The sequence below is a fragment of the Rhinolophus sinicus genome, chromosome 2, assembly GCF_057876585.1.
Source record: "Rhinolophus sinicus isolate RSI-liver-muscle chromosome 2, RSI-T2T, whole genome shotgun sequence".
Taxonomy (NCBI): Eukaryota; Metazoa; Chordata; class Mammalia; order Chiroptera; family Rhinolophidae; genus Rhinolophus; species Rhinolophus sinicus.
The window spans coordinates 76,663,430-76,690,719 of NC_142502.1; the positions used below are offsets into that span (position 1 = coordinate 76,663,430).

A 27,290-nucleotide genomic window follows, 5' to 3' on the forward strand; every position below is an offset into this window, starting at 1 on the left:
AGGTTCTAATTCAGTCAATTTCATAGTGAACTCCCCAGACTCCCAGTTTTAAAAAGCTCCCTGGTTATTCTGATGAGCAACCAGGGTTGAGAACCACCATATAAGGCAATGTTAATTTGTTTATTTCTGCTGAAAGGCTATTACCTGGACTTTAGTAAGAGATAGAAAGAAGGAGGAGACAGAGGGAGAAAGAGAGAGAGCGAGACAGAAGGTTAATTATATTTTGGATAGTGATCTTACTGAGAGAAATCAATTGGACCATGTTTCTTGACTTTCCTGAAATTTAATGCATCAATAAAATACAAAAAAAAATAAAATAAAATAAGCAAGATCCTGAGGATACTGTAGGACATCTAGTTTAGAAACAAGTAGATGTTTTCTAGGCAGCTGTGTAAAGATATTTCTTTGTAATGCTGAAAAGACCTCTAATTACAATTCATTGCTCTTATTTGGTATCCTATAGGATAGCTTGGCACATGTGTGGAGTGAGTTCAGACAAGTGCCATTAACAGGTGCATTCATGAAAAGACCTTGAGTAAGAATGCAAGTAAGAGTTCAAGCAGGATAATAGGATAGTACGTGCAGCACTGAAATGGCTCTTGTGGTAAAATAACTCAAGTTAGTGCACAAATCCAAAAGAAAAGGGAGAGGACAACAACATGCTTGTCTAGGGTGAAAAAATGGTCTTAGAACAAAGAAGAATAGAAAACAAAAAGGATGAAAGATATAGTTAGGAAGACACAGAAGACACAGTAATAAAACCAGAAGAGGGGTAAGAAAGAATAGACTTTTAAAACTGACAGTTCAATTTAAGACTAATCACACTGGGAGTTTCTAGCACATGAAAGCAAAGCCCTGCTGGGTTGGAAATAGCCATGGTGGTTTCTAAGTATAAATCTCCTTAGTCTACAACTTACAGATACACTACTTTGCTTAACTTTGTTACTTCAAGTAAAATAAATTTCCCCAGAGCAATTCCTCCTCACTTTGTAAATTGGCTTTTCCAAGAATTTTTAATTGGACATAGTTTTTGCACAGTGTTTGTCTTTGACTTGGTAAAAAAAAAACACACACAAAAAAAAAACTGAACAAGGATAGCAATATATGTCCCCATCCATGGATGAGTGTATTACTGTATCCAAGGATATTGCTCTTGCAGCCTTTTATCATTTTGACTCTGGAGTTAAACTGCCTGCCACTAAAGGTAAGGATATGTATAGGGTGTGAGGAATATTTACACATTTAGATATCTAAATGAGGTTCACCTAAGCATCAAATAATTGGAGGAAGATGAATTTTTGTTCTGGTTCTGCTGCTAATGATTTGCTTTCATCAACTATGTCTCAATTTCCTCATTTGTAAAGAGAGGGGTTTGAATGAACTTAATCATTTAATACATTATATGAATTCGGATGAGATATCACATTTATCTCCCTTAGGCTTTCATCTTCCTGAAATTTCATTTCTTCATGAAGCCTTCCCAAATTAATCAAAAAACAGACACTGACCTGTACACATTTTAAGTCAGACTTGGGAATGTGAGGGCTGCGGTTTTTTAATTTAGCTTCGATTTCTAAACATAATGTACACAGACTTACGCCTGAGGCAAATATGACACATGCACTTCTGCTAGAATGTTGTGGTTTCCAGAGGGTACAGTCCAGCACCGTGCAGTCAGGAAACAGTAAACATTGCTTAAGAGAAACAGTGATTCCCCTCATGAGTCATCCAATTTCCTGTGTCAAAATGTAAAATTCATTTAGATGCTCACACACAAAAAATCTCCCTTCTCACTAGCATGATCTTTGGAAGAAAAAGTTGAGAGAAAATTTTGTCAAGTATAACCAATTATATATCTTAACTATAGCAGATGAATGAGAATCTGTATTCCATATGGGCATCGGTGAACTAGTATAAAGAACATTCACTGATGTCAGTGATGGGTCTACACACATTATTACATGAAGACAAAATTTCTTCATTCCCTTGCCTTATGGACAGCGAACTGAAGAAAGTCAGAGCAAAGTGATGTCTGTAGCTTCCTTTAATACCTCCTGGGATTTTTTTTTTTCTAAAGATAAATGATACCTACAATTAACTCTATTTTTTGCCTTTATTTTTCATTCAAACTGATTTATAATACTTCCTGAAACCTTTTCAGTCAACCAAACTCAAAATGGTTCTCTTCGGGGGAAATGTGGCATCTGTATTTAGAAAATGTTGTGTGTAAATTCTCAGATGTATTATTATATTTAAAACACAATTGTTGGAATTTTCATATGAGGTAGCTGAGAAAAATTGAGGAATTGCCAACAAATGATAGTTGTTTTTTTTTTCAAAACCAGAAGCAATTGAAAATGACATATCATGTCCTTGGTCCTAACTACCTACTGACAAAAACTATTTGTGTAAGTAAATAACTGATATTAATAAGACCAAGGAGAACATAAAGAAACAAAACCTCATAAGTATTATACTTGTCTTTCACATGCTTTCAAATGCTTATCTTGCCTACTGAAGGACTTCCAATTTCTAAGGTGACAAAATTTATGTCTAGAAGAAAACAATGAAACAAAATGAAGAGTCAAAAATAAGCAGGTCAAACAAAATTATCCTTGTGCCTTTAAAGTAGGATCTCAAAGAACCAGTGATACTCTGAAGCAAAAACCAAAATTCTATATTAGGTGAGTGAATCTTGGAACCCATCCAAAGTGTGTTGACAAAGATAAGAAAAGGTTGTCAATTTTGGGTCCTTTGTGGCATAATATACATTTTTTTTCCCAAAAAATGTTACTTTTTCTGTATGTATTCATAGGAGATACAGAATACATTAAAGGCAAATCTTGCTAGCACTAGTTATCAGTCCTTATAATTTGTTAATAAAGATAGAGCCTAAAATTTGACCTAATTTATTCCATAAAACATTCTATAATACTATATTTATTCTAGGATTAATAAATAAATATCAATGCATATATGGAATTCCTAACTATCCTTAGGTTTTTCCAATTCTGGTTATATGGTTGTATTTGAATATATACCATAGAATTTTCCTCTACTCAAAAGTGTAAAAATGCTTTGGCCTTCACTGGTAAATTTCAATTAGGTTGGTTGAAATAAATGCTACATAACCTAAATCAAAGATTTACCATAAGTTACTAAATATAAGATATCATTGTACATAGTGGTTTAGAAGACAGTTTCATCTCATGAAACATTTATTCATATATATGCTTTTTTTTTTCACTTAGGGTTTTCTTCTTTTACATGGCACTTGAATAAATACATAAAAAAGCGCTCTTGAATAAAATATTTGAATGGTTTTACTGAGGCTCCACAATTTTCTAATAGATGAAACAGAAATTAGTCTATTTATGTAACAATTCTGATTACATTCAGCAACCACTGAATCTGTATTTTGGGGTCAAACCTACTTTCAGTTCTTTACAATAGTTAGTTCTTCGTTCTAGATGAACTTTGATTCCAAAGGATTATCTGAAAGAAGCATTTTTCATTCTGCTCATAAAACCTACAAATCAATTACAAGCTGAACTTATGGCATTTCTGAAATTCTATCAGTTCTAACAGCTTGAGAGCTTTTTCTTACAAAAACATGCATTTCCCTGCAGGGTTCTGAAAAGTTTCCCAGCAACACTCATTAAAAAAGGCCACAGTTACACATTAGCCTTGCTGCTACCATTTTCTTTGTAAAGTATTTTTTGGGTGACAATTTTCTATTCAGTAATGCAACTGCATATAATTATTCAACTATAAAAGCCTGTTGAAAAAGAATGTGGAGATGATGGCAAAAGCACCAAAAAGTAAATGAACTGCTATGACTTTAGACACAGTTTTGCCCTTCACTGTATTAACTTACAATTAACATTTGGAAGGATTTTCGTGTAAGAGACTGAGGGCAGATTTGATCCATTTGCAGGGAGGTAATGTTCCTAAATATAGTTTAGAATTGTTCAGATATAGATAAAATAGTTCACATTTTTCATATACTGAGGTAGCATCACTAAATTGTCAGGAAAAATACAATATCGACTGATAGTTTCTATATTTTAATACCAGGATATAGAGAAATTACAGTTTATGAATAAAACAGATGCTGGTATAAGATGAAGTTTATAGAAATCACAATTAAAAAAAAAAAACTAGAAAAGAAAATTCATTTGTTTCTAGGTAAGAATCCTGAACTCTTAGAGCTATAAAGAAATTAAAGATGGTTTCCATGTAATCCCTCCAAGCAGAGTCCAAGCCTCACTTTACTCTGCTTCAGCCACCCAATCTCCACCAAACATATACACATATATTTCCATTTTGCCGTTAAGAAAATTGGGGTTGAGGCAGGCTAGAAGACTTGCTTAAGATCATCTGATTAGTAGCAGAATTAAGATTTGAGACAAGGACCATTTTTGTTATGGTGAGTTGACTCTGAAATAGGGTCTAGAAGGAAGTCCCAATACTAAGGCAAAATTAATAGATTTATTTCTGCTCCCAATGAGGAAAGCCACTCTTCTCCCCTTGTACTCCTTACAGAAAGGTAAATGCACTTCTATAATAGGCCCTATTACTTACATATGGGAGGATTACTGACTTCTGGAAGGTGGGACACTAAAGCCTGGTGAGATGTACAGTAGTATATAGCTTCACTATATAAAAACATACACAAAATATTTTCACTAAAGCTGTACTCATCCCACTTGGTGTGCATTAAAAAGACGGGACACATTTAAAATATTTAAGATTAATGTTCAGTATGTCCCTCCCTCATACTCTCCCACCGTAAGACAGAGAATTTTGAAAACAAAAAATTGTATAACAGAGACACATCATACATACAAACATGCATACACATATACACACATTCTGTCTTTAAAAAAACTTTTATAAATGTTGAACTATGATGTATACCTGAAACTGATGTGTTTTATATTAGCTATATTTTTTTAATAAAAATCTTTAAAAAATTTTTAAAAATTAAAAAAAAAAGACTTTATATAAGGCAACTTTATGGAAGAGATGGTTTTTGATCATGTGAAGTGAGTGAAACTAGATTATTTTTAACTCCTAGTTAACTTTTCTCCAGTTGCTAATGGTGATTTTTTTATTAGGAATATATGGCTTGTTATAACGTAAAAAGAAAAACCCAGCTGAAAGAATTCCACTATTTATTTTTATTCTCTGATATATTCAATGCCTTAATATCTGATTCCATTAGTATTGCATGTACATGTAATACTTGCTGGATTATATTAGGTTGGTGCAAAAACAACTGCGGTTTTTGCAATGATTAACCTTTTAAACTGAAATTACTTTTGCACCAACCTAATATACTATGATATTATTACACAGAGAAGTGATGGTGGTGGTGAAGGGGACGATAAAAATGTTCTTGTGTAAACTTTTCAGACTAACCTTATGTTCTTGAACACAGGCACTGGAGAAAACATTAAACAAATGCAGTTGGGGGGCTGACAAATTGACTGCAACGAGGTTAGTTATCGAAGACATAGGTATCTAATAAGATATTACTTAAAATGCTTCTCTGTGTAGGACTAGGTTTGCTGAATTTTACATGCTTGGGCTGAGACCTTGCATTAATTTACACTATACTAACTCATTTTCTTATTAAGCAAATTTGAAATGATACAGCATTTTTGACTTTGCCAATTCCTTTCTCTTAATATCTTGTGTTTTTCTTCAGGAAGGTCAAAGAGTTTAATATTAATCTTGAAAACATTGCTATGGTATGCTCTTATCCTTAGTTCACTTAAAGTAAAGCTGAGATAAGTAGATTACATGGAATAGACCAACACAGGACAAGTATTGACGGTACATTTCAGCCCTCGACTTCTTACCCACTTTTCCATTTTCTGTTGCAAGCTCCAATACCAGTGATTCTGAGCCAGGATACCCATCAGAATCACCTGGGGAGCATTTTCAATCTATTCATAAAATTCCCAAAGGAGTAGAATTTGGTGAGGGTGTGAGCAAGGTGGATAAAAGTCTCTCTGTTATTCTAAATGCCGTGTCTCCTTTACTCTAGTTGAGAATCACTGTTGTCTTAGTCTAGTTTCCCAATATACGCACTTCGGTTCTTAAATATGTTTCCCTCTATAAGTCATCTTCTTTTAAATGTTTACGCCACCATAACAATTTAATAATTCTTATTGTGGGGCCCTGGACTATACACCATTTAGTCTTTAGAATAATGGTTGTGAAATCTAATGTTTTTGATACATAACAGTAATTTCTTTCCTTAATGACTTAGTAGTTTTCACTTTGTGGAATGCATTAACTTAATCTAGTATTGTCATGCTCAGCACAATTCTCAACTGTTCTTCCCTTCTATATACATATGGATTCGATATGCAGACATTTCTTTGGTTAACAAGTTATCCCTTTTACCACTCACTAGTCTATACAAAGGACACTGATATTACACATTATTCATGATGCTTTCAAGCTCTTCACCCCCCAAAAAATAATAATCATAATAGGGTGAGATTTCTAAAAGTATAAAAATCAGCTTCTCTCCATCAACACTGTTTCAACTCTAAAACATGCCTGTTTTCCTCTAATCTGTAAAAATTCCTTTATTGAACTTAAAATTATCCCTACCAGCAGAAATAGTTGCATTTTTTTTAATCCTTCTCTGTGAATATAATCCCATTTCAGAAAATGAAGCTTAAGCATTTTCTTTATATTGCTAGCTGAAGAGATTTCATTCAAATTCCCCTCTTTGTCAACAAATGGGCTCTGGAAGCTTAACAAGGATCCTCTTCATAGCTGGACATGAGACCGGGGAGGCTGCACAAATACACTCCAGCTATTTTCACCATACAATAACAAGTACATCTCTACAAATAGATAGGTCTGCCAACAAGCATTAAGGATACTGTGATGAGCTACCATGCATGATACCCTGAAGAATCTAGTTTTCCCTTGATGTGCATTGCTAAGCTCTATTATCACCAAAAGAAAACTACAAGTGGGCATCCAAGGCAGAACGTACACTGAAAATGCATTTCTCTCACAAAATTCACGCTATCTCCCTTTGAGACACTATGCAGACCAGTGAACTAAATCTTGAACATGATCAACAGACAAAATGGAAAATAACTTGCCTCCCATCTGTGTAATTCATTTTTGCCATTGTTTTTAATTGAGTTTATCACCACTTGCTAGCAGTGGAAATAGGTAAACAGTATTTTGTTTACTTCAGATGGTATTTCTTTTTTCATTTACAACTAATAGCCAATGAAGCCAAATGAGAAGGCTGTGGAATGCAGGATTTCCAGGGAAGCAAATGGGTGCAAAATATAATACAAATTTCAGGGGGAAAAAAACAACAACAACCTTACAGAATATGGAAACATACTCAACAAGGTAAATCTTGGAATTTGTAACATTTACAGCTTCGGAATTTAATGATAAAAAAAATGCATCACTTTTTCTTGACAGTATAGGAGAAAAAAGATAATATAGAAATAGTTATGCTACATACTCGTATTTCCATATCACTAAAACGTCCTCACAGGGGAAAACAGAAAAGCTCTCTAATAGTAAAACATAATTTATATACAACAGGATCTTTTCGAATATTTGGAAGAAAAAAAAAAGGCACACTTGTGCTATTATTTTATTAGTAAAAAGGACCAGGCTTCATTAATGACACATGGGTAAATGTCTTATTTTACCATTTGAATAACAACATTCATTATGTTCGCATTAATAGGCAAAAGAACAGCTATTTTGATATTTGGATGCTGAGCAATGTAATGAAAGCCAGATACTTTTTTCAAACAACCTAGTCAGTGAAATTTAAAACATAAATGGTTTCTAGACAGAATATTCGCTAATGGGTTTTAAAACTTGTTCTCATTCATTGGACATGATTTCAGAGGTAGTTTACTTGGTATAAATTCTATTCTTTGTATTATTCCCCCCCACCCCCCTTAATTTGAGAAATACTTGCTCCCACGTAAGAAGTGTGCCACAAGCCTCTGACTTCCAAGAAGAGAGCATAGTGGCTCATATTCTAACTCTCTACAAACACTTTTTTGTGTCTAGATATAAAGGACATAAGAGACATGCCTAAAGAGAAAGTGGTCCATGAACTTTGATCTTAGACATGATTTTTTCTGTCATCGGGTAATTAACAACTCAAGAAATTTAAAGAAAATAAGTTCACTCCATACTTGCATGTGTTTTAATGGAAACGTATAGCATTTTGGAAGGGAAATGCTTCACTTTTTAGAGAAAACAGGTACTAGGTAGGAAATAATCAAGTGAAAAGTCCAAAAAGAGTGAGGGACGGAAGGACAAGAGCAAGGAAAATATTGCTGGGGGCAGAATCTCTTCCCCCAAGGACAAAAATGTCCCATGGATTCCTGGTTTCCTGCAACTATTTCTTCAGTTTAAACATGAACATTATGTCATAGCCCAAAGGAACACTGCAATTGGTGATGATCCCTTCTTTCTCAGTATCCTTTTTCAATTAGTCACAAAACCTTTATGATTCTACTTCAAGAAGCTAATCCATACCAATTACCAATAACTTAAAAACAGCTTTGAAAACAGGTATCAGTTCTTCCCAAATTAACCTGGAGAGTCAATGCAATGTCAGCAAAATTGCAACAGGATTATTTTATTTATTTATTTTTTTTGGTTTTAGAAATTGACAAGTTGATTCTAAAATTCGTTTAGATACTCAAAGAATCTAGATTAGAAAAATATGGGCAACAGATCTAAATTAGACAAAATAATCTTAAAAAAGAATGAAGTTAGAAAATCAAATTCTCTGATTTATAGACTTACTGTAATTTAATGTATCAAAGAAATTTAATGGGCAAAGAAAAGACTTGTCAACAAATGGTGCCAGAACAATCGGACATCAATGTGGAATAAAATGACCCCTAACCCTTATGTCATATTGTACACAAAAATTAATTTGCTATACTGTAGATCTACATAAAAGCTAAAACGATAACGCTTATAGCAGGAAATAATGTAGAAGAATATCCTCATGACCCTGAGGAATAAGCAAAGATCTCTTATAGAGGACTCACGAAACACAAACTATGAAATAAATATGATAAACTAGACTTCACAAAATTAAAAATTTCTCAGCAAAAGATGCTATTAATAAAAGGCAAAGGCAAGATGTAATCTGAGAGAAAACATTATGTATGTACATATGTCATATATTATATATATATAATATGGATAATATATATAATATATATGTAAAATACTTTTATCCATAATACATTACTTTAAAAACTCCTTACAAAGCAATAACAAAAAGACAATCTAACTTAAAAAGATAGAAAAAATTTGAACAGAGACTTCCTATCAGTGAATAAAACATGGACTAGAAGCACCTGGAAATATGCTAAACCTCACTAGTTACTAGAAAAATGTAAATTTAAATGTTGGCAAGGATATGGAATTCTGGAACTATCATAGATGTCTGGCATCTATGATAGAGTAGAAAATGGTACAACAATTTTGGAAAAGTTTCCAGTAATTTTGCTTTAATTTAAAAATACTCTAACTTGCCTTTAATACAGCAGTTCTACTCCTACATATTTACCTGAGAGAAATGAAAATACGTGTCCATACAAAGGCTTTTATAAGAAATTTAAAGCAGCTTTATTTGTAACAAAACCACCACCACCACCACCACCACCACCACCACCACCACAAAAACTGAAAACAATTCATAAGTCTGTCAGTTGGAGAATGGATAAACAAATTGTACATTCATACAATAGAATAATACTCAACAATATCAAATAATTAAGTACTACTACACTGAACAGCATGGTTGCATCTCACAAAAATATGTTGAGTGAAAAAGACCAAAATGAGAAGGCACTCATTATATGATTCCATTTATACGAAATTTCCAAACAAATAAAAACTAACTTATGATGATAGAAATCAGATCAATGGCTGCCTATGGAGGATGGGGGTTGACTGGAAGAGGACAGAGACACCTTTCTAAGATGATGGTCGTATTCTAGATCTTGATTATGGTTTTGGTTGTATAGATATATATTGGTCAAAGCTCATCACTTTATTCACTGTGCATTTCACTGTATGTAAATTTTACCTTAATTGAAAGTTTCCTGTGTGCTACATACTGTCCTAGGTGTAACCTTCCTTGATCCGCATAACATCCAGTCCCCACTGCTAGATTAGAAAACAACAATGGAGGGCCAGACATTTGCCTCATGCGTTTAAAAGTATGTAATGAGTGCCTACTGCATGTGCCAGGCACTGTACTGGGCACTGGGCTTACACTGTACATCAAGCAGAGAGCGTCCTTTCACTTCTGAACTTAAACACAAATAAGATGACAAATTCCAGTACAATTGTAACAGAAAAATAAAGTGTTTGTTCCTTGAGAAAGAATAACAAGAAAACTATTATAGTGTTTGGATTTGGGGGCATGAGGTTTTAGGGAAGTCCTCTCGGAGAGTATATTTGAATGGCAGGACATGTACACGTTAACTAGGCTAGCCTAAGAATGAAAGAAGACTAACTGTGGCAGAGGGAGGAGTATGTCAGAAACCTCTGAGACAGGGGCAAGAGCTGCATGTTTGCTAGGAAAGCATATAATTGATGAGACTATTTCAGAAGTGGCCTTGTTAGTAACTACCAGGACAAGAGGCACAAACCAGGCATCTGGTCACCTGACTGTTTACTGGCTAATCCTAAGGTGCTTGTTGTGGAAGGCCAGCATGACAGGAATATAGTGCATGAAAGGGGAAAAAAAGAATGAATATGAGATGCTGAAGTGGGAGACACACTTAGGGGCCAAATCATGCAGAAGCGTGTGGGCCATATTATGGGGTTTGGATACCATTCCAGGTGTAACAGAAGCTTCACTTATTCCAACTGAAGGGTTTTAAGCAGACAAATATCATGATCTCATTTACATTTTTTAAAAAATGACTAGGCTGGTTTGTGGAGAATGGTCAAGTAGCTTGACAAGTGGCACACAGCCAGTGAAGAGTCAAGTTTAAAAACCCTTCATTTAGAATAAGTGAAACTTCCATTACACCCGGAATGATGAGCCACCTTACATCCAATCCTCTCCAGCTCCACTCAAGCCTTCAGATCACTGTGGCTCTCACACATCTGGGCTGTGGCCTCATGACAGACGCTCGGCCAGGACTGCCCTGTTGGATCACTCCCAAATTCCTGACTCACAGAAACTGTGAGCATTATAAATATTTAGTTTTTTAAGCCACTAAGTTTGAGGTAATTGTTGCTTCAGCAACAGATAACTAATACAGCTTACCATTTTCATTTCTGTAAAGAGTGTTCTGCCTTAGGTATAGAGGACTCACTTTGTAACTTTACTTTGGAAGTTAGAAAACGATATAACAAATGTTTCTAAACTGAAATAGATGCTCTTATTTCTAATAAAAAGAAACAAAAAACAAGTATATGAGAAAGAAAACCAGAAAAAAAAACAGAACTTACATTTTGTAAAAACAACATACATGATTCCTATCCATTAGGAAAAGCCACTTAAAAATCCAAATAGAATTTAATTAACAATAAAAATATAAAATAGACACAGGTAAGATAAATTCAAAATCCTTTGTCATCCTTATTGTGTGCATATACCGATGCATTATTTGCAATAACACACACACACACACACACACACACACACACACACATATATAATGTGAATAGTAGTTTAATGCATACAGGTACTCATCATGAATATTCATGAATTACAATTTATGAATTAGAAGTTATTTCTACTGTTAAAGCTAACCATTTCTTCTTTGCTTTACAATTGTAACCTGACTCTTTGACTCACTATACCAGCAGCCTAGGATAAGTGTAAATATTTTAATATACCCACTTTGAATTTCATACATCTTAATTTTATAGTTAAGACCTAGACTCAACTCAGTCATATGCCTACCTCTTTCTTTAAGGTTTAAGATTTAAAATTAACTGACTACCATCACAAAAGAAGTGAAAAACAGAGTTTAATCTTCTAACATACTTTTTTTTTTTTTTTTCTGGTAATAGGTATTAGTGTTTGTGCTTTAGTTCTAATGTTTGCTATAGCAATGCTCATGATGTAATATACATAATAATAATCCAACTTTTAAGATAAACTTAGGACCAGAGGCTGAGGGGTAAAATAAAAGGACTCTATGGGGGAATATAGTGGAGAATTAGCTGAACTCTGCCATCCCTATTTTCTGTGTCAGATGTTACTTTTCTGCCCAAGAATGTGAGATGAGAAGCTTTCTCTAATAGCGGCTTTAACATTTATTGCTGTACTTTAAGAAGTTTTCTGCTACAAACAAAGCCAGCTTTGTTGGTTCATGCACTGGGCATTTGTTAGCTGCTTTTAGCTTCTTCTATTAATAAAATGTCCTGCTGGGTCGAGAGTGATTTGATTCATGCTTTAATTCTTTATATACTGGTAACCAATAGCCATCATATGCGAAGAAATTCTGTGTTCAGTTCTTGCTCCAAAGAAGGAATTCAAAGTGCTTTTTACTCCTTTTTATCTCTGCAGAAGCCTTTTCAGAAACTGCCAAAGGTCTTCTGTTCCAGTTCCAAAGGCTAAACCTTGGGTAGACGCTTCAGAACTGAAGGTCATTTGTACATAAAGGCATTAGCCTAAAAATGAGCTGCCTTCACCATACATTGTAGTTCTTCTATTTGCATATATGCTAGAGGCTTCTAGAAAACTCAAGATTGCCCAGAGTTGGCAAACAATGACCTCATGCCAAATCCAACCATTTCTTTATGTCTGTGGTTGCTTTTGAGCTACAACAACATAGTTAAGTAGTGACAAAAACTATATGGCCCATAAAGACTAAAATACTTATTATGTGGCTTTTTACCCAAAAAGCTTTCCAGCCCTTGAATTAGATTCTGAAGTATTTGTGAAAGGCGTTCTTCCCTTATACTCTCCATCCCATTTCAATCTCACACTGAGACAATTTTTGCCTTGGTCAAATGATCTTTAGTGATAATCTAAGTTCTACTCTCTTCATCCCATATTCGCTACCTGAGAAGTATAGCCTCAAAGTTAGAATAATGGACCATTAAAAACTCTATTATAATCTACTTCAAGGACGTTTCCTTTTTGTGAGAATATCTCTGAATTAAAATAATTCATTTATATGATATTTATTTAGCACTTCAATACTTTAAAGTTTACTCAGAATTTTCATAAACATTATCAGCTATAACTATACAACATGGCTCTCTTCTTGACATTAGCCAAACTTCTGACTAGTTCATATTTTGCCCTGAGAAGAGGGCAAGTATAAAAGTCATACATAGGGAGACATTTTAAATTTTTGCACTGGTTTGATTCCCGGGGAGAAAAAAAAAAACAACAACAGTTAATCTATAATTTTTCTGTAAGACTCCTTGAGAATCACTCAAGTGCTTAAATTTTCTTTCAAATATTCCTGCATCAAAATAAAATCTGATTTAACTCAACCATCCTTATCACAGGAATTTCTCAAAAGTATTCTATAAGTCTTTATGAGAAAGGAGTTGAGGAAAACATAAAACAACAACAAAAATTGACATACATTGCAATTATTCAAATAGTCCCCCAAAGTAGAAGTGGTTATACTCCTGTAATATTATCCCTCATTTAATAGATAAAACTACAGCTTCATTCATGCATTCATTCAACATTTATTGATTTCATACCAGGTATAAAAGAAGTACTAATATTAGTGGTTTTAAACTCTAGAAACAAGAGAAAACATCACCCTTGAGAATCAGAGTACAGTGGGCAAAGTTGGTCAGTAAATGAATAGTAATAGAATAATGTGATTGGTGCTAATAACAGAGGTATATACCACATGCTATGGAAGCAGAAAGGAGTGTTGAAGGACTTCACTAAGATTATTTGTATAAACCAACTCCTAATAGGTGGTAGGAGTTTATCAAAGTAAAAACAAGTACAAAGGCATAGAGTCAAGGGGGGTTCTGTTGCACATGGGGTATCCTGGAAAGCACAGAGACATGGCCTCCAGGATGGAGCAGAAATGGGAGGCCAGAAGTCCTCCAGAGGCTACCTTAGCCTGGAGAGAGAGAGGAGTACTTTTATAACTCATCTACCTAGGAGTGCCATTTTTATTTTCCACAAAGTCAACTTAAATACGAGGGACAACCTGAATGTGGGTGACGTTCAGAAAATGCAGTTAATCTCATGAGCCCTACAGACTCATTGAAGAGTTGGAAACAGGGAATGCCATAAACAGTTGTTTACTTTTTCCTCACATTTAAAATCTTTTGCACGATAATATGAAGGATGGGCTAATGCAAACAAAGACTGAATGATCAGACCAAAGTTAGAAGGATGTTATGCAAGTCCAGCTGAGAAATCATGGAGGCCAGATCTAAAAGGTTGTGGGGCAGGGATGGAAACTAAGAATTGCTCAAATCACAGCGTCCCTTTCCATTGCCTAGAGGACACTTCTGGACAAACACCTGAGGATAAATGAACAGAAGGTAGTCAAAGTAGATCTGACACTCTCCGAAGCAACTACAGCATAGGCCCGAGACTTGTGTTCGACTACGTCCCTGTAGAAGGAGTGCCACATTTGCTAGGTTTCAGAGTCTCTTTAACTAAAAATGAGGGACTGGTTCATCTTAAAGTATGTCATCAATCACAGCTTAAAACAAGCCTCAGGAAAATAGTCTTTATCACCATATTGGCTTACGTTTTATCTAGAGCTAGGGACACTAATCCTTATAAAACTAACTACAGCTATTAGCTCCATTGGTATAAGCCTAAAGGATGAACTTAAATAAATGCATTTACTCAATCAGTCAATAAATATTTATTATATAGTTACTGTACTGAGACTGTATGTTGGCAGTAAATTTAACGACGACTGTAACCTAGCCCTGCTTTAAGAAGTTCATGGTCTGGTTGAAAACAGGTAATGATACAAGATTATAGGTATGCGCTGGGAATCATGGCGCCCCAGAGCTGGTGTACCTGAGAGTGGAGGAAAAAGGAAGGCTTCCCACAGGACGAGAGGACTGAGCAGATTGTCAGAGAATGAACAAGAGACGGATGAAGATGTCTGAGCAATCAGGTGGGGTAGAGGAGAATAACAGTGCTATAGGCTGAAAGGTAGCAAAGAACAAGCTACAGAATGATTTTGATGAACTGTAAGCAGTTTGACGTTGCTGGTGTGATGAATATACATCAGTAAAACAGAAGGAGAATGAAGAGGTCAGCTCAGGTCATGTTCAAGGCTTCTCAAGTTTTATAAACTACACAACTCTTTCTCAATAAAATTTACTATTAAGCCCCAACATACTAATGCAAGCAAATCAATGAAAAGAAACCTCAATAGATAAATAAAACATGTTTCACTGCTTGTGTCTGAGCACAGTTTGAAAAATCACTTCTGTAGGAGGTGAGAAAACAGTACACGTTTGCACAGGGAAGTGGAGGGGTCAGATTGGAATTTTAACTCCATCACTTGGACAACAAGGTAGAGAATGGGTTTAAAGATGCTGGGAGTGGTAGACTAGTGAATATAATTATTAATACCTGAAAGAGGCAAATGGCTGGATTTGAGAAATATGTGAGGGTACAACTGGCACAGGTGGATGACTTATTAGATTTACTACATGAGGGAGAAGGAGGCATCAAGGATAACTCTCAGAGTTCTAGCTGATGTATCTGGGTTGGAGACTACAGAAAATATACATTCAATTTTTATAGAGTATGTTCGAATGTGGGGCAGGGACATGAATGGTGAGCTCAGTGGCAGGCAGAAAACTGGACATGAGGAAATCTGAAGTTCAGAAGAGAAGTATAGAATCAGATGTACATGTGGGGGTCATCATTGTCATTATGGTGATAATCACAGCTACTGTTTAAGGAATGCTTACCAAGTGCTTCAAAGGTGTTACCTCATGACAGCTTGACAACAACACTGTAAGAAGGATACTAAGAAGAGGCTGAGGTTTAGAGAGACTGAGTATCAAGCTCAAGATCATACAACAAGGAAGTGGCAGATGTAGGTGCTCTATCTCGTTTAAAATGCCTGCTCCTAACCATCACCACCTGAGAGATGAATGTCTCCAGGGAAGCATGAAGACCACTGAATCTCAAGAAGAGGGGCAGGCTGGGTCATAGGGTATGAGGAGGAACAGAAGGAGTAGCTGAAAACATATATTCAATATTCCTTCTCAGAACTTGAACAAATAGATACATTCAGAGGCCAGGCATGTAAGTAACATGTGAAGAATCTGGGTCTCTGGCAAAAGAAAGTCACAGGGTAAATAGGTGAATTAGAGAGTGTGTCACCTGATTCGAGGTATTCAAATTCAAGATTTTAGTTTTAAATAACAATTCTGGCAACACAAAAACATCTTCCACTAGAATAACCATAGTCTTCTAGTTTGGCCCACATTTACTAATTATCTCTGTACAAAATACAGAACAAAAACATAACACTTAATAAAGGGTAAATAAGCACAAAATGAAGTAAGAAAATTTGTAGAGTATGTGACTTTTAAAAAAGTGCTCCAACACAGGGAAGTTTGTATTTTTTGCATGACTGAATGAAAAGACACAGCCCTTTATGTAATTCAACGGTCCATACATAAATAATCATGAGAAATTTCTCTAAAATAGTCCTAAGGAAATATTTGCCCATGTGAAATAATTCAGGAAGCTTCCCTTGATGCAAAACTGAGGACTTTTGCTAGGTCTGTAGGACTAAAGTTAGTGTCCAAATTTGTCCTCTCATATTTGAGTATTATTTTTCAAAATGTTTAAGTTTTAGGATGTTTTTTTACGATGTCTTATTTTGTAACACTGAGTGTCGTCATTATGATGCTATATATGTGCTGGGTCATTTAACCTTTACTTCTAGTTGTCCCGGAATAGGCAGAACAGGGTGGTCAGCTGGCATTATATTTGAAAGGGCCATACTTCAGAAATGGCAACTGCCAAGTCCTTTTGATCTAGGTAAATCCATCCACAACCAACACTTTACTTATTATCAAACTGAATACCAAAGGTTGGTATTTACTGATGAACTAGTGTTTGGTTAATCATTATGGTGAATGTATTAATGAGTTCTCTTTGAAAATAAAGGCATTGAGGCTATGTAAATTAGCTAATATAGTTAAACACATCTTACTCCTGAATGGACTATATGAAACTTGTATCCTGCACCTCTTAGAGATGGGCCCACAGCTTTATGCTCAAAGTCTGTGTGTCAAGACATTGGATTAGGAGGATGTCTGACTGAATGACGCTGACAGAAGGGCACAGAAGCCTGCTTCTAGAGTGTTCACCTCACCTGAATGTTGCATATAAAGTATGGTCACAGTATCTAAAACAAGAAATACCTAGGATCTCATTGTACTTACAGAACAGGTTTTGCTCCTGATTTGCTAATAAGTGTCGATCTAACAAATATCTGACTGTGATAGAATGTGGACTTGACTTGCTTTCTTTGTAACCTGGTAATGAAGCTATCTATTCAGTATTTCAAACTTCTTGGGTGGCCATGATTATTTAACCAACAAACAAATAACAAAACTACACGAGTTTTGCCAAATTTGGCTTCCATCAGTTAAACAGAATGCTATGAAACCTTTAATATATCATCTGGAAATCTTTTAGAAAGTAGCAGATATATATTTTTGAGATTAAGGAAACTAGTCTCTGAATATGTCTATTTTCAAAATAATCTTTGCTTTCTGCAAAACAGTACTACCTGGCTCAACAAAAAACATTCCTACTTCAAGCTACAATGGAAATTTTTTACAAATAAACAATATTTGAGTGGTATATGAACATCTTGGTTGAAATTATGAATGCACAAAGATCAAAGGGCAAAGCTTGATGAGAAAGCTTGAAATATAATGAAGTGAGTTGTAATTAAATTTTATAACTGCATTTTAAGAAGGCATATAAGAAATTGCATTTGATTCTTTTGCTGCCAGCAATTGAATCTGTAGTTTAAAGATTTGAATACATCATATATTTAACAATAGATTATTTCAGCTTGTTTCTATCCCAACTCAAAAGAAAGCAGAGATACTCAGTAGTGAGATAACGGAGTCAATTATATTTCAACAAGCTATTCAGAGAAAGATCCCAGTATGACACTTCAAAACTCTTCTGGACATCAGCACCAAATGCCAGTTTTCACACAGACTAGCGATGACAACTCTCAGAGGCAATACCAAATAACTTGTTGATCAAGAAGTCTCTCAGATGTTTCTATTTTTCCAAGTGAAGAATACTGAAGCATCAATCAAAACTTACCAGGGACCTCAAATATAGGAATCTGATCAATTACAAAATGCCCACAGCAGCAACGGGGTCCTAACACAACCTACATAATATACTGTAGGCACCGATCAATAGTTTACATTTTTAAAACACTTTCCTGGAATGTACACAGAAAAATACAGATGTCTCATTTGTAATTTTTTTTTTCAGAATTCATTAATCCTAAATACAGTAAAGCAGGCATAGCTTTTCGCATAATGCTATTTCACATATAAAATGAAGTAGGGTAAATTGAACTCAATTCAGCACACATATCATAATCAAATATATGATTATTCCCTCTGGAAACTTGATATTGTTGAGAATGACTAGGAATAAAATCCCAGTGTTTTACATTTTTTGTACCTAGTCCCTCTATAGTGAATTGCCCTAGGCTTGCAAGATCACCTAATTAGGCAGTAAAGCAAAATTAACATAGAATAAAAGAAAACCAATAATTTCTCATTTTCTTTATCACCACTAGCATCACCACCTGCTCCTTCCCACCTGCATCAATAACTGTAGCAGCAAAAATTAACATAGTCTATCTGGACCAGAACCGCTATGGTCCCAAAACCAGGTAAAATCTAATAGTAGCTGATTACGTGGGGAGAATCCAAATGACACTAAACTTTGTTTATTCATATTTTTTTTTAAACTAAGCCCATACCAGCCATTCTTGATAATCAGAAATTAAAAATAAAACTAGACTTTTCTTATCTTGCCTTTGACATTCCTAATGTTTGCAGATATCAAAAAGACATTTTCATGAAAAATAGGGACATTAGAAACCTGGGAAAGCCAAAACATGCAAGAAGAATGTAATTTCTTGAGACCATTTTAATGTCTGAATGTTATTACCATGTAGACCTATACAATATGGTTTTAACTGGCAGTGGGTAGCCACTGAGCATTTGAAATGGAGCTAGTCTGAACGGAGATGTACTATAAGTAAAAAATAAACGCAGATTCTTAAGACAAAAAATATTGTAAAATATTGTATTAACATTTAAAAACAGTAAATATATATTAAAATGGTCATCTTTTGGATATGTGTTAAATATAACACGCAGTAAGTCCTCACTTAACGTTGTCAATAGGTTGTACGACTTGAAGGAAAACAAAATAGGATATAAAGAAACACATTTTACCATAGGCTAATTGATATAAACAAGAATTAAGTTCCTATGGCATCTCATCAATGTTATAAAGAAATAACGTTGAACAGAATGATGTTATTCAAGGGCCTGCTGTACTATTAAAATTAATTTCATTTGTTTCTCTTTATTAATGTGACTACTAAAATATAATTACATATGTGGCTTGCATTTGTGGCTTACATTATATTTCTATTGGACAATAATAATTTAGACAATAAACACTGCAATATGTAGCAAACATTGTGGAAAATTCTGTTTCACCATTTGGCTCAGAACTTGTAAAAACTTGACCACTTAACATGAAACAGTTTTAAAAGCCTATTTTCCACAGAAAACCATGCAGCTTTCCATATTCTAAAGAGGGGGCATAACTCAAGAGTGTTTGGAGGGAAAACAATGACAGGAAGGGAGGCTTTGGCATAAAAAAGAAACTAAACTATGGCCTCCAGCTAACCCTCCTAACTTGATTGTTTTTCTAGGTCCCAGACCCAGTAAATAATTCCTACTTCAGAGAGAAGCTCTCCTTTCTGGGTGGAGGAGGTTCGAGGATAAACAGTTGAAGAATTATGAATAGGTATTAACAAATAAAGAAGCATTTCTAAGGGATCTGAAGCCCTGCCCAAGTGAACAGCCAAAAGGGGAAGAGAAATTTCCTAATTTCTTAGGGCCTACAGTTACATTTTCTCTCCTTCAACTCTCCTTCTTTCCCCCTCACTTCCTCCTTTCAGTCCCAGTATTTAGCCTCAATTTTTCCTCTGCTGGTTATTTTGCACATTTTTTTTCCTCCTAATTCCCATTGGCATCTCCCTCACCTTTGGTCTTTCTCCTTCCTGTTTTTTCCCCATGTATTTCTTTTTTAAAATTTATGTTAAATAGTCATAACATGGACCTGATATGATTTGTCCTATAACAGGCTGTTAACAGATTTGAATGCTTTTTATTCAATTTCTAAGAAAACAAGACACCCAAAAGAAATGAGAAAAAAACAAAACATTCAAATATATGAAAGTACTTTTTACTTCTCCAGGGCCATTCTTGAGTTATTATTTTTGTTTGGTCCTTCGGGGTTAGTGACATCTCCATTGGATTCTTCCCCTGGCTTAATGCAACATGACTCAAGAAGAAATCGGAATCACCTGAGCGTTTCCTAGGCCCAATCCAGATCCAAAATCAGATTCTTTGGGTGGGAATCAGCAGTCTTAGGAGTGTAGGTTAGCAAAATAAACTATCCATAATCCTTGACATTGATATATGTCCTACAAATATCTAATATATCAAAATAACCTACTGAAAGTACATTTGATTTGTTTTTAAATGACAGCTTGTGGGAAAAAAGTTCAATTATTGGCTTTAGTACTTGAAAATTTTAACAAGTTGAGAAAAAAAGAGGCCCGGATTGATCAACACATGTTATTAAAGCAGTGTTTACCAGAATTCCTTTGAGGTAGGGATAAGTTAATTTAAGATGGCTATTACAGGTTTCTTGGAATGTATTTCAGGGTAGTTTAGTAAAGAGAGCTGACAGTCATTTCTGGAACAAACCACGGTCATTCATCTCAAGTCAATTCATAGAAATAGGGCCTATAGTTTTACATTCTGCTGAAAATTACTATGCAGTTAAAGAATTGTAATGTTGGTTAAGTATCAAAATGTTTTTGGTTAAGTAAAACTTTTTGAAAGGCATAAAACAGAGCTTTCACTTAATATTTTCTTTGATTATTGCCTATAAACAATGTTTTTTGGGGGGCAGGATTTTCAAGATGTATATTGCACTTGTTAGCAATTATACTTGACTTTTAGGAATAAGTATGTAATCAATTGGACAAAAACACAAGCAATCCTATTACAATAAGGATAATGAATCAAAATTTGTGCTTTTGACATTCCAAGGCTTTGAACTCATACAGCTTTGATATAATGTTTAACAAACATATATTTTTACTATTGTAAACAACCTCTCAATCCCAAGAAATTAAGCCATGGAAATGTATACCCAGTCAGGAAGAGTCAATACTGTTAATCAGAAACCAATAAAATAATTTTCTTTTAAAACAATTTTGTCAAAAGTTCTCTATTTTAACTAGAACAAATGTTTAGATTATCAATAAGCAACTTTACGTCAAACCATAAACACACAGAGAATCAGAATAATCATCAGTCATACCTTATTATGTGTCTGAGTCTGTCCAACCAGTATGAGGATGTTGGATGAGATGATAGACAGGCAGAAGTTAATTAAAATTATGGACCTCTCAGACCGTATGTACCTAGCCAGAGAGAGAAAGAGTGTCCAACTTTAAAATTCAACAGAAAGATCAAGAATTCTATATTATGCAAACTGCTGGAATTCATATTGAAAGAGAAACAATAAAACACAAACTTTACAAGAGAGAAAAACATGGAAAACAGGTTTTTAAACAATAAAGATTATGCTTAGAGACCCAATTGTAGTGACATGACATGTCCCAGAGTCCTTTAGAATTTTATTTATTCTTTAGACATCAGTGGGGACAACATGGTATTTCCGACAGGGCCTAAGTTGTACACCTGTTATCAGTATATATTTTTTTTTACTAAAAGTATAAAATTTATTGTAAATATATTAATCAGTATAATTATCTTTGCATATATGTATGTATATAACATGTTAAATATTATCAAAGAAATCAACCAATAGAAACTCTGAGAATCAAAAATGAAAACCACAGATTCTGAAATATCGCTAATTTACTAAAAAGATGCCATTACTTTTATGAAACTATGAATACTTTCATTCACCATTTCATCCACTCAAGTATTTTTATATACTCAGGCTGCTACTCTTTATATTTTATTTTTCTTGAATAACTGTTCCAAAAAACAAACAAACAAACAAACAAATAAATAAATAGATAAATAAATAAATAAATAAAATGAATCCTTATCTTTAAAAACTAATACAATCCACAAATAATAATTTGTCATTAGGCTAGAAAATTACTTGGTGTCTGCCATATTTAACCATTATGAAGAAGTGTTTATACAAGCTGTTATATAATTTTTAAGTGCATCAAAAATGTAAGCCTTGGAGAAAACTGCTCAGAATCAAATGTTCTACCAGCTGTTTACCTTGAAAAGGTAACAGCTATTTTGTTTGTACCCCATAGTAAATCACTTAGTGACAGCAACAAAAAGATACACTTGTACTTGCTGTGTGTTTGAAACTGTTCAATTTGTATTAGGACATGGAATCACTTTCCACAGCAGGTGTGGGCTTTCCTGTGCAGTGTGAAATGGGGGAGCCACAGATCTAGAGGTACTCTTTGGAACGTAAAATCTACCAAAGTTCTTTCTCTTTGTCTTTGAAAAATATTTAGGCAAAAGCCCCACATTCCATCAAATATTTCAGAAGAGAAACCAAAACAAAACAGAAGTAACAATAAAATATAAAAAGCATTTTTTTAATTATAAAAGAAATTTCCTTTCTTCACAAAATGAACCCAAATGGGACTAACCTAGGTTGATTTTCACTACAAAATGGTCTCAAGAGTTACTTAACACTATCGTTGCTTCAATAGTATCTAAAAATATAATAAACCACATACTGGGATGCTGAAAACATAATCAAACATTATGGTTTACTCTGTGTGTGTGTGTGTGTGTGTGTGTGTGTGTGTGTGTGTGTGTGTGTCTGGGAGATGCAACATAAAAAGTTTAAGGGCTGCACAAAAGTGACCCTTTATATGATGTTAATGGCTTCCATGACAGCTCCAGCACATAGATGACATTATTAAAAGGATTTCAGTGATATCATTTGCCCTGTAAATAGGAAAATCATGGTAATAAAAGGCCCAGACTGACCACTCTGAAGACTGTAGATGTTTCCATTTTCCTTAATAACGAGTTACATTATTGCCTTAAAAATTACTATAAAGTATTTCAACTTTCAGTACTTTTCGTAAATGTGTTTGATGTTTTAGACAAAATTTGTGAATGAATCATCTGAATGCATGAATTAAAATGACATGCCCTGCTGCAATTTGATGTAATAATCTGTCCACAGAAGATATCTATAGATAAAGAGACCATAACTTAGTGTATTAATTTTTTGATGAACATTTGTAATGAACTACATGGAACACCAACAAATTTAAAAATAGTATATTATATATAAAATAATTCTGATAGTCATATATTTTATAAATCTTTAGAAAATAAAAACAAACTGCTAGGAACCCAAATTTATGTTGTTTCTAGGTACTCTCTTCTGTACTTCTTGGTCTCATGTCAAGTTTTGAACGATCCTTTCAGATGTCTTGGTAATTCTTAGGAAACTTGCAATTAGTGATTTTACTGGATTTTCTAGATTGAAGAAAACTTTATTATGGACTAATTAATCCTGTACTTTTACAAATTTTTTTATATCATTTATACTGACATTGTTTGTGCTAGTGTTAGCTATATGTACTGATGGGTGAAGAGAAGGTGAAACTGGTGCCTAAACTCTAAGGGCTGAGAAATAGAAACCTAGTTCTAAATACTTCAGTGAGTATGGGCTATGATGCTATTATGATTACCTGGTATCCAGGCCCTTAAACATTGCCTCATTTTCTGAGAAGTGACATTCAGGAAACTGTGGAAGAGAAAGTTGTCCTCTTCCCACCCTTTATCTATCTTGTTCTTGCACTACCAGAATGATGCCTGCTTGACTGAGCCCTGAACCCTGGATTCTATTGTCTACTACACCATGCCTAGACCAAGCATTTCCTTCATTTCTTGGGATAGGTCATATTTTATCAGATTGTCTCACTTTGTTAATGTTTCACTACCAGGTAACTCCTTCACAGGAAGGTAGAACCTCTATTATACATCTGTGCCAATGGACCAAGAATGTATACATATTTTATTTTATTATAAACATGACAATTTTACTGTCTTAATTAATTTTTCACCTAAATTGGTTTTTATCTTTAGTAAAATATAAGTAAAATCCTAGATTGGCTACTTTTGCGATTTTAATATTATAATTTTTAAGGAAATAATACAGAATTATCTATTTAATAATATAGTTAACTGCTCTTAGAATATTTTTTAATAATCAAAATGGATATAAAAATGTTTAACATTTGGTTATTGACTGGTTATATATATGAGTAGACATAATAAACATCCCAAGTCAATTTTATTAATAGAATAAAAACCAATCAATTAGAAACACTAAATTTTCATAATACCAAGCAGGTGCAATTTTAAATAGTGTACACATTTTTTTTCAATCACCCTTGTTTATGTATTTTTCTGACATCTTTTAATCAATTTGTCAAAATCTTACTTGGTCAAAACATTCAACCAAAGTTCTTTTCTAGAGCATTGTGGTATTATGTTAGTGCATTAATATTATAGAAGATTTTACTTATTGTCTGGGACATACTGAAAGCATGTTTAAAACTTAAGAATTTAGACACCATATTTCTGTAACAGAGAAATTAGTTAGTACCAATTCAACTGTCAAGTTCAATAGCAATTGGGATAAATAGAAACCACACTTAGACTGAACTTGGGGTATAAGAGTACCATGCTTGGGGATAAGCATGGTTACCATCATTTGAACTGGAAAGAAAAGTGTGCAGGTGTTTTATTTTCTTGTAACAGGCAAATATAGGCAAGAAAATTAGGTAAACACTTATTTATTATTATTATTATTATTGAGCTCATTTATTATAGTTCAATGACAGCAATTATAATGATTCTAAAAATACTTCTTCCAGTCAATTAAGAAGGAGATATAATAATGGTTGTCATATTCCCTGATTTAACTCTGAAAAACAGAGCATTCCATTTCACGTATATTAATTGACTACTTACCTCCATAATGCTGCATAGACAACTGCTAGAGTGATCAAGGCCAAGCAAGAAAGTCCACTGCCTACTATTAGGGTAACTGAAGGTGTACCAGAGGACTCCATGATCTGTAAATTAAACAAAGGAAACGAAAAAAAAAAAAAAAAAAAGAGAGAGAGAGAGAGAATTTTTAAATTAAAATAACTTTTAAACTCAGCAAAACTATCCTAACATTCAAAAATAGCCCAGATAGTTGTTATAGTTACCAGATAATTACTCAGTTACCACTCTGTTCACATATTCTCAACCTCTAAAATCACTAAGTCTAGCTCCCCCCCCTTCCACTGCAAAGTAATAAAGGCCTTACAGTTTTAAATACTTGATTATATTAGCCACTTACGGCTCTCTAAAATAAATAATTAAAACTACAACTTGGTAAACATTCACATGTTCAATTTTCCCTAGCTAAAATTGGAAACATCTGCTTTAACTAACTACAGTTGAGTTATTTCACAATATGTTTTTGTAGAGTTTTTTTCTTTTTTTTTTTTGGTAAAATTTACTTTGATCCTCCCATTTACAACTCATTATGTGACCCGAATCTGGTACCTAGATATTGAAAAATTTTCAAACTTTCTGACTTTTGACAACTTTGTTCTAAGTATTCTCTCATTTAATTTCACCTGCTTGGCCTCTGAGGATATAGAAGAAAATCAAATTTCAAGACTTTAGAATATATTTTGTGATTTTTTTTCTATGAACAAAATATGTATAGATAATTTCCACAATGCCAGTATTAGTCCCTAAATACATGACCTTGAAAAATAAGTCTTAAATCTTTTAAAACATATATAAAGAGTACAAGCAGTCATGATATGAGAGGTTTCTTTCCTGAGACACTAACATGAAAATAACTAATAAAATCTGTTGTTTTTCATTTTTTTAATATTGGAAGTCTGAAGAAATACACTTTAAGATCAACTGTGTTCCATACCTTAGATAAGCACATTAAATTATGTTAGGTATTCTCTTGGTTATCAAAATAAGTAAGAAGAGTGATCCATATTTAGGCCAAATTTGGACAGAAAATCACAGTTATCTTAATTATTTTTCAGTATTTCAGTTTTTGAAATAATTTTTAAAAATACATTTGATGAGAATATTAAATTTCTTTAGACAGTTTATACAGTTGTCTATTTCAGAAACTAGTTTTACAAACCTATATACTTTTAAGGAATGATTTTACAGTTTTTGACAGTTCATTCTTTCATGAGAACTTCATATGATTTTTTAAAAATAAATATCCAAGGACACCCCCAGAAAACCTGTGCTGAAAATATCCAATGCAGATATGCAATGTGTTTGGCTGTAGTGTCTGGGGTCTTCATTCTACTACCAACAGTATCCTCACAAATTCCCCAGAACAGCTTTCCAGTTATAAAATACAGGATAAGTTGGCAATTATTTTTATTTGAAAGTTTGCAGCATATTAGCAATATGATTGGAGCATACCCTCAAAACTATACTGCAGAAATTTCAAGTTAGAAGACATACAATTCAGTAGAATTTACTTATAGCACACCAACTACAATTCATTTCACCATGCTACTGTAGCTAAGGAGGAGACGAACCCAATTTTGCCACCCTGCAACATTTTCCATTTCCCCATTAAAATGCAGTTCCCTGGAGAAACACTCGCCACATTGTCCCTGCCTTTGCATTAAAGCCGTGTTTTCCCTTTGTTACTTACTATTTCTCTAGGTTGCTGAGCCAAAATGGCGAAGGTAGAGAGACGATCACATAAGCATTTCGTATGGGATGCATCGGTAAGCACAGTTTTACATCCCTGGGTGGACCACGTTCCCAAAGACTCGTTCCTGCAAGGGGGGAGGGGGGTAAGGGGGGGAAGGGGGAGATCGGGATAAATACGCCTGACAGCCAAATCCGTAAAGAAGAAAATGCAGTTTAAT

The 27,290-nt window shown here is 34.1% G+C and overlaps 1 protein-coding gene across 5 annotated transcripts in view; it reads right to left on the reverse strand.

Moving 5' to 3' along the window:
* ADGRB3 (adhesion G protein-coupled receptor B3) overlaps positions 1-27,290 on the reverse strand; it is a 682,811-nt gene that overhangs the window by 125,291 nt on the left and 530,230 nt on the right. For all 5 annotated transcript variants that reach the window (XM_074333154.2, XM_074333153.2, XM_074333155.2 and 2 more), the window contains 3 exons: positions 27,071-27,197; positions 25,345-25,448; positions 21,665-21,767 (listed from right to left, as the gene is read on the reverse strand). In XM_074333154.2, coding sequence (XP_074189255.1) covers positions 21,665-21,767; positions 25,345-25,448; positions 27,071-27,197 — 334 coding nt within the window. The remainder of the gene's footprint in view (positions 1-21,664; positions 21,768-25,344; positions 25,449-27,070; positions 27,198-27,290) is intronic.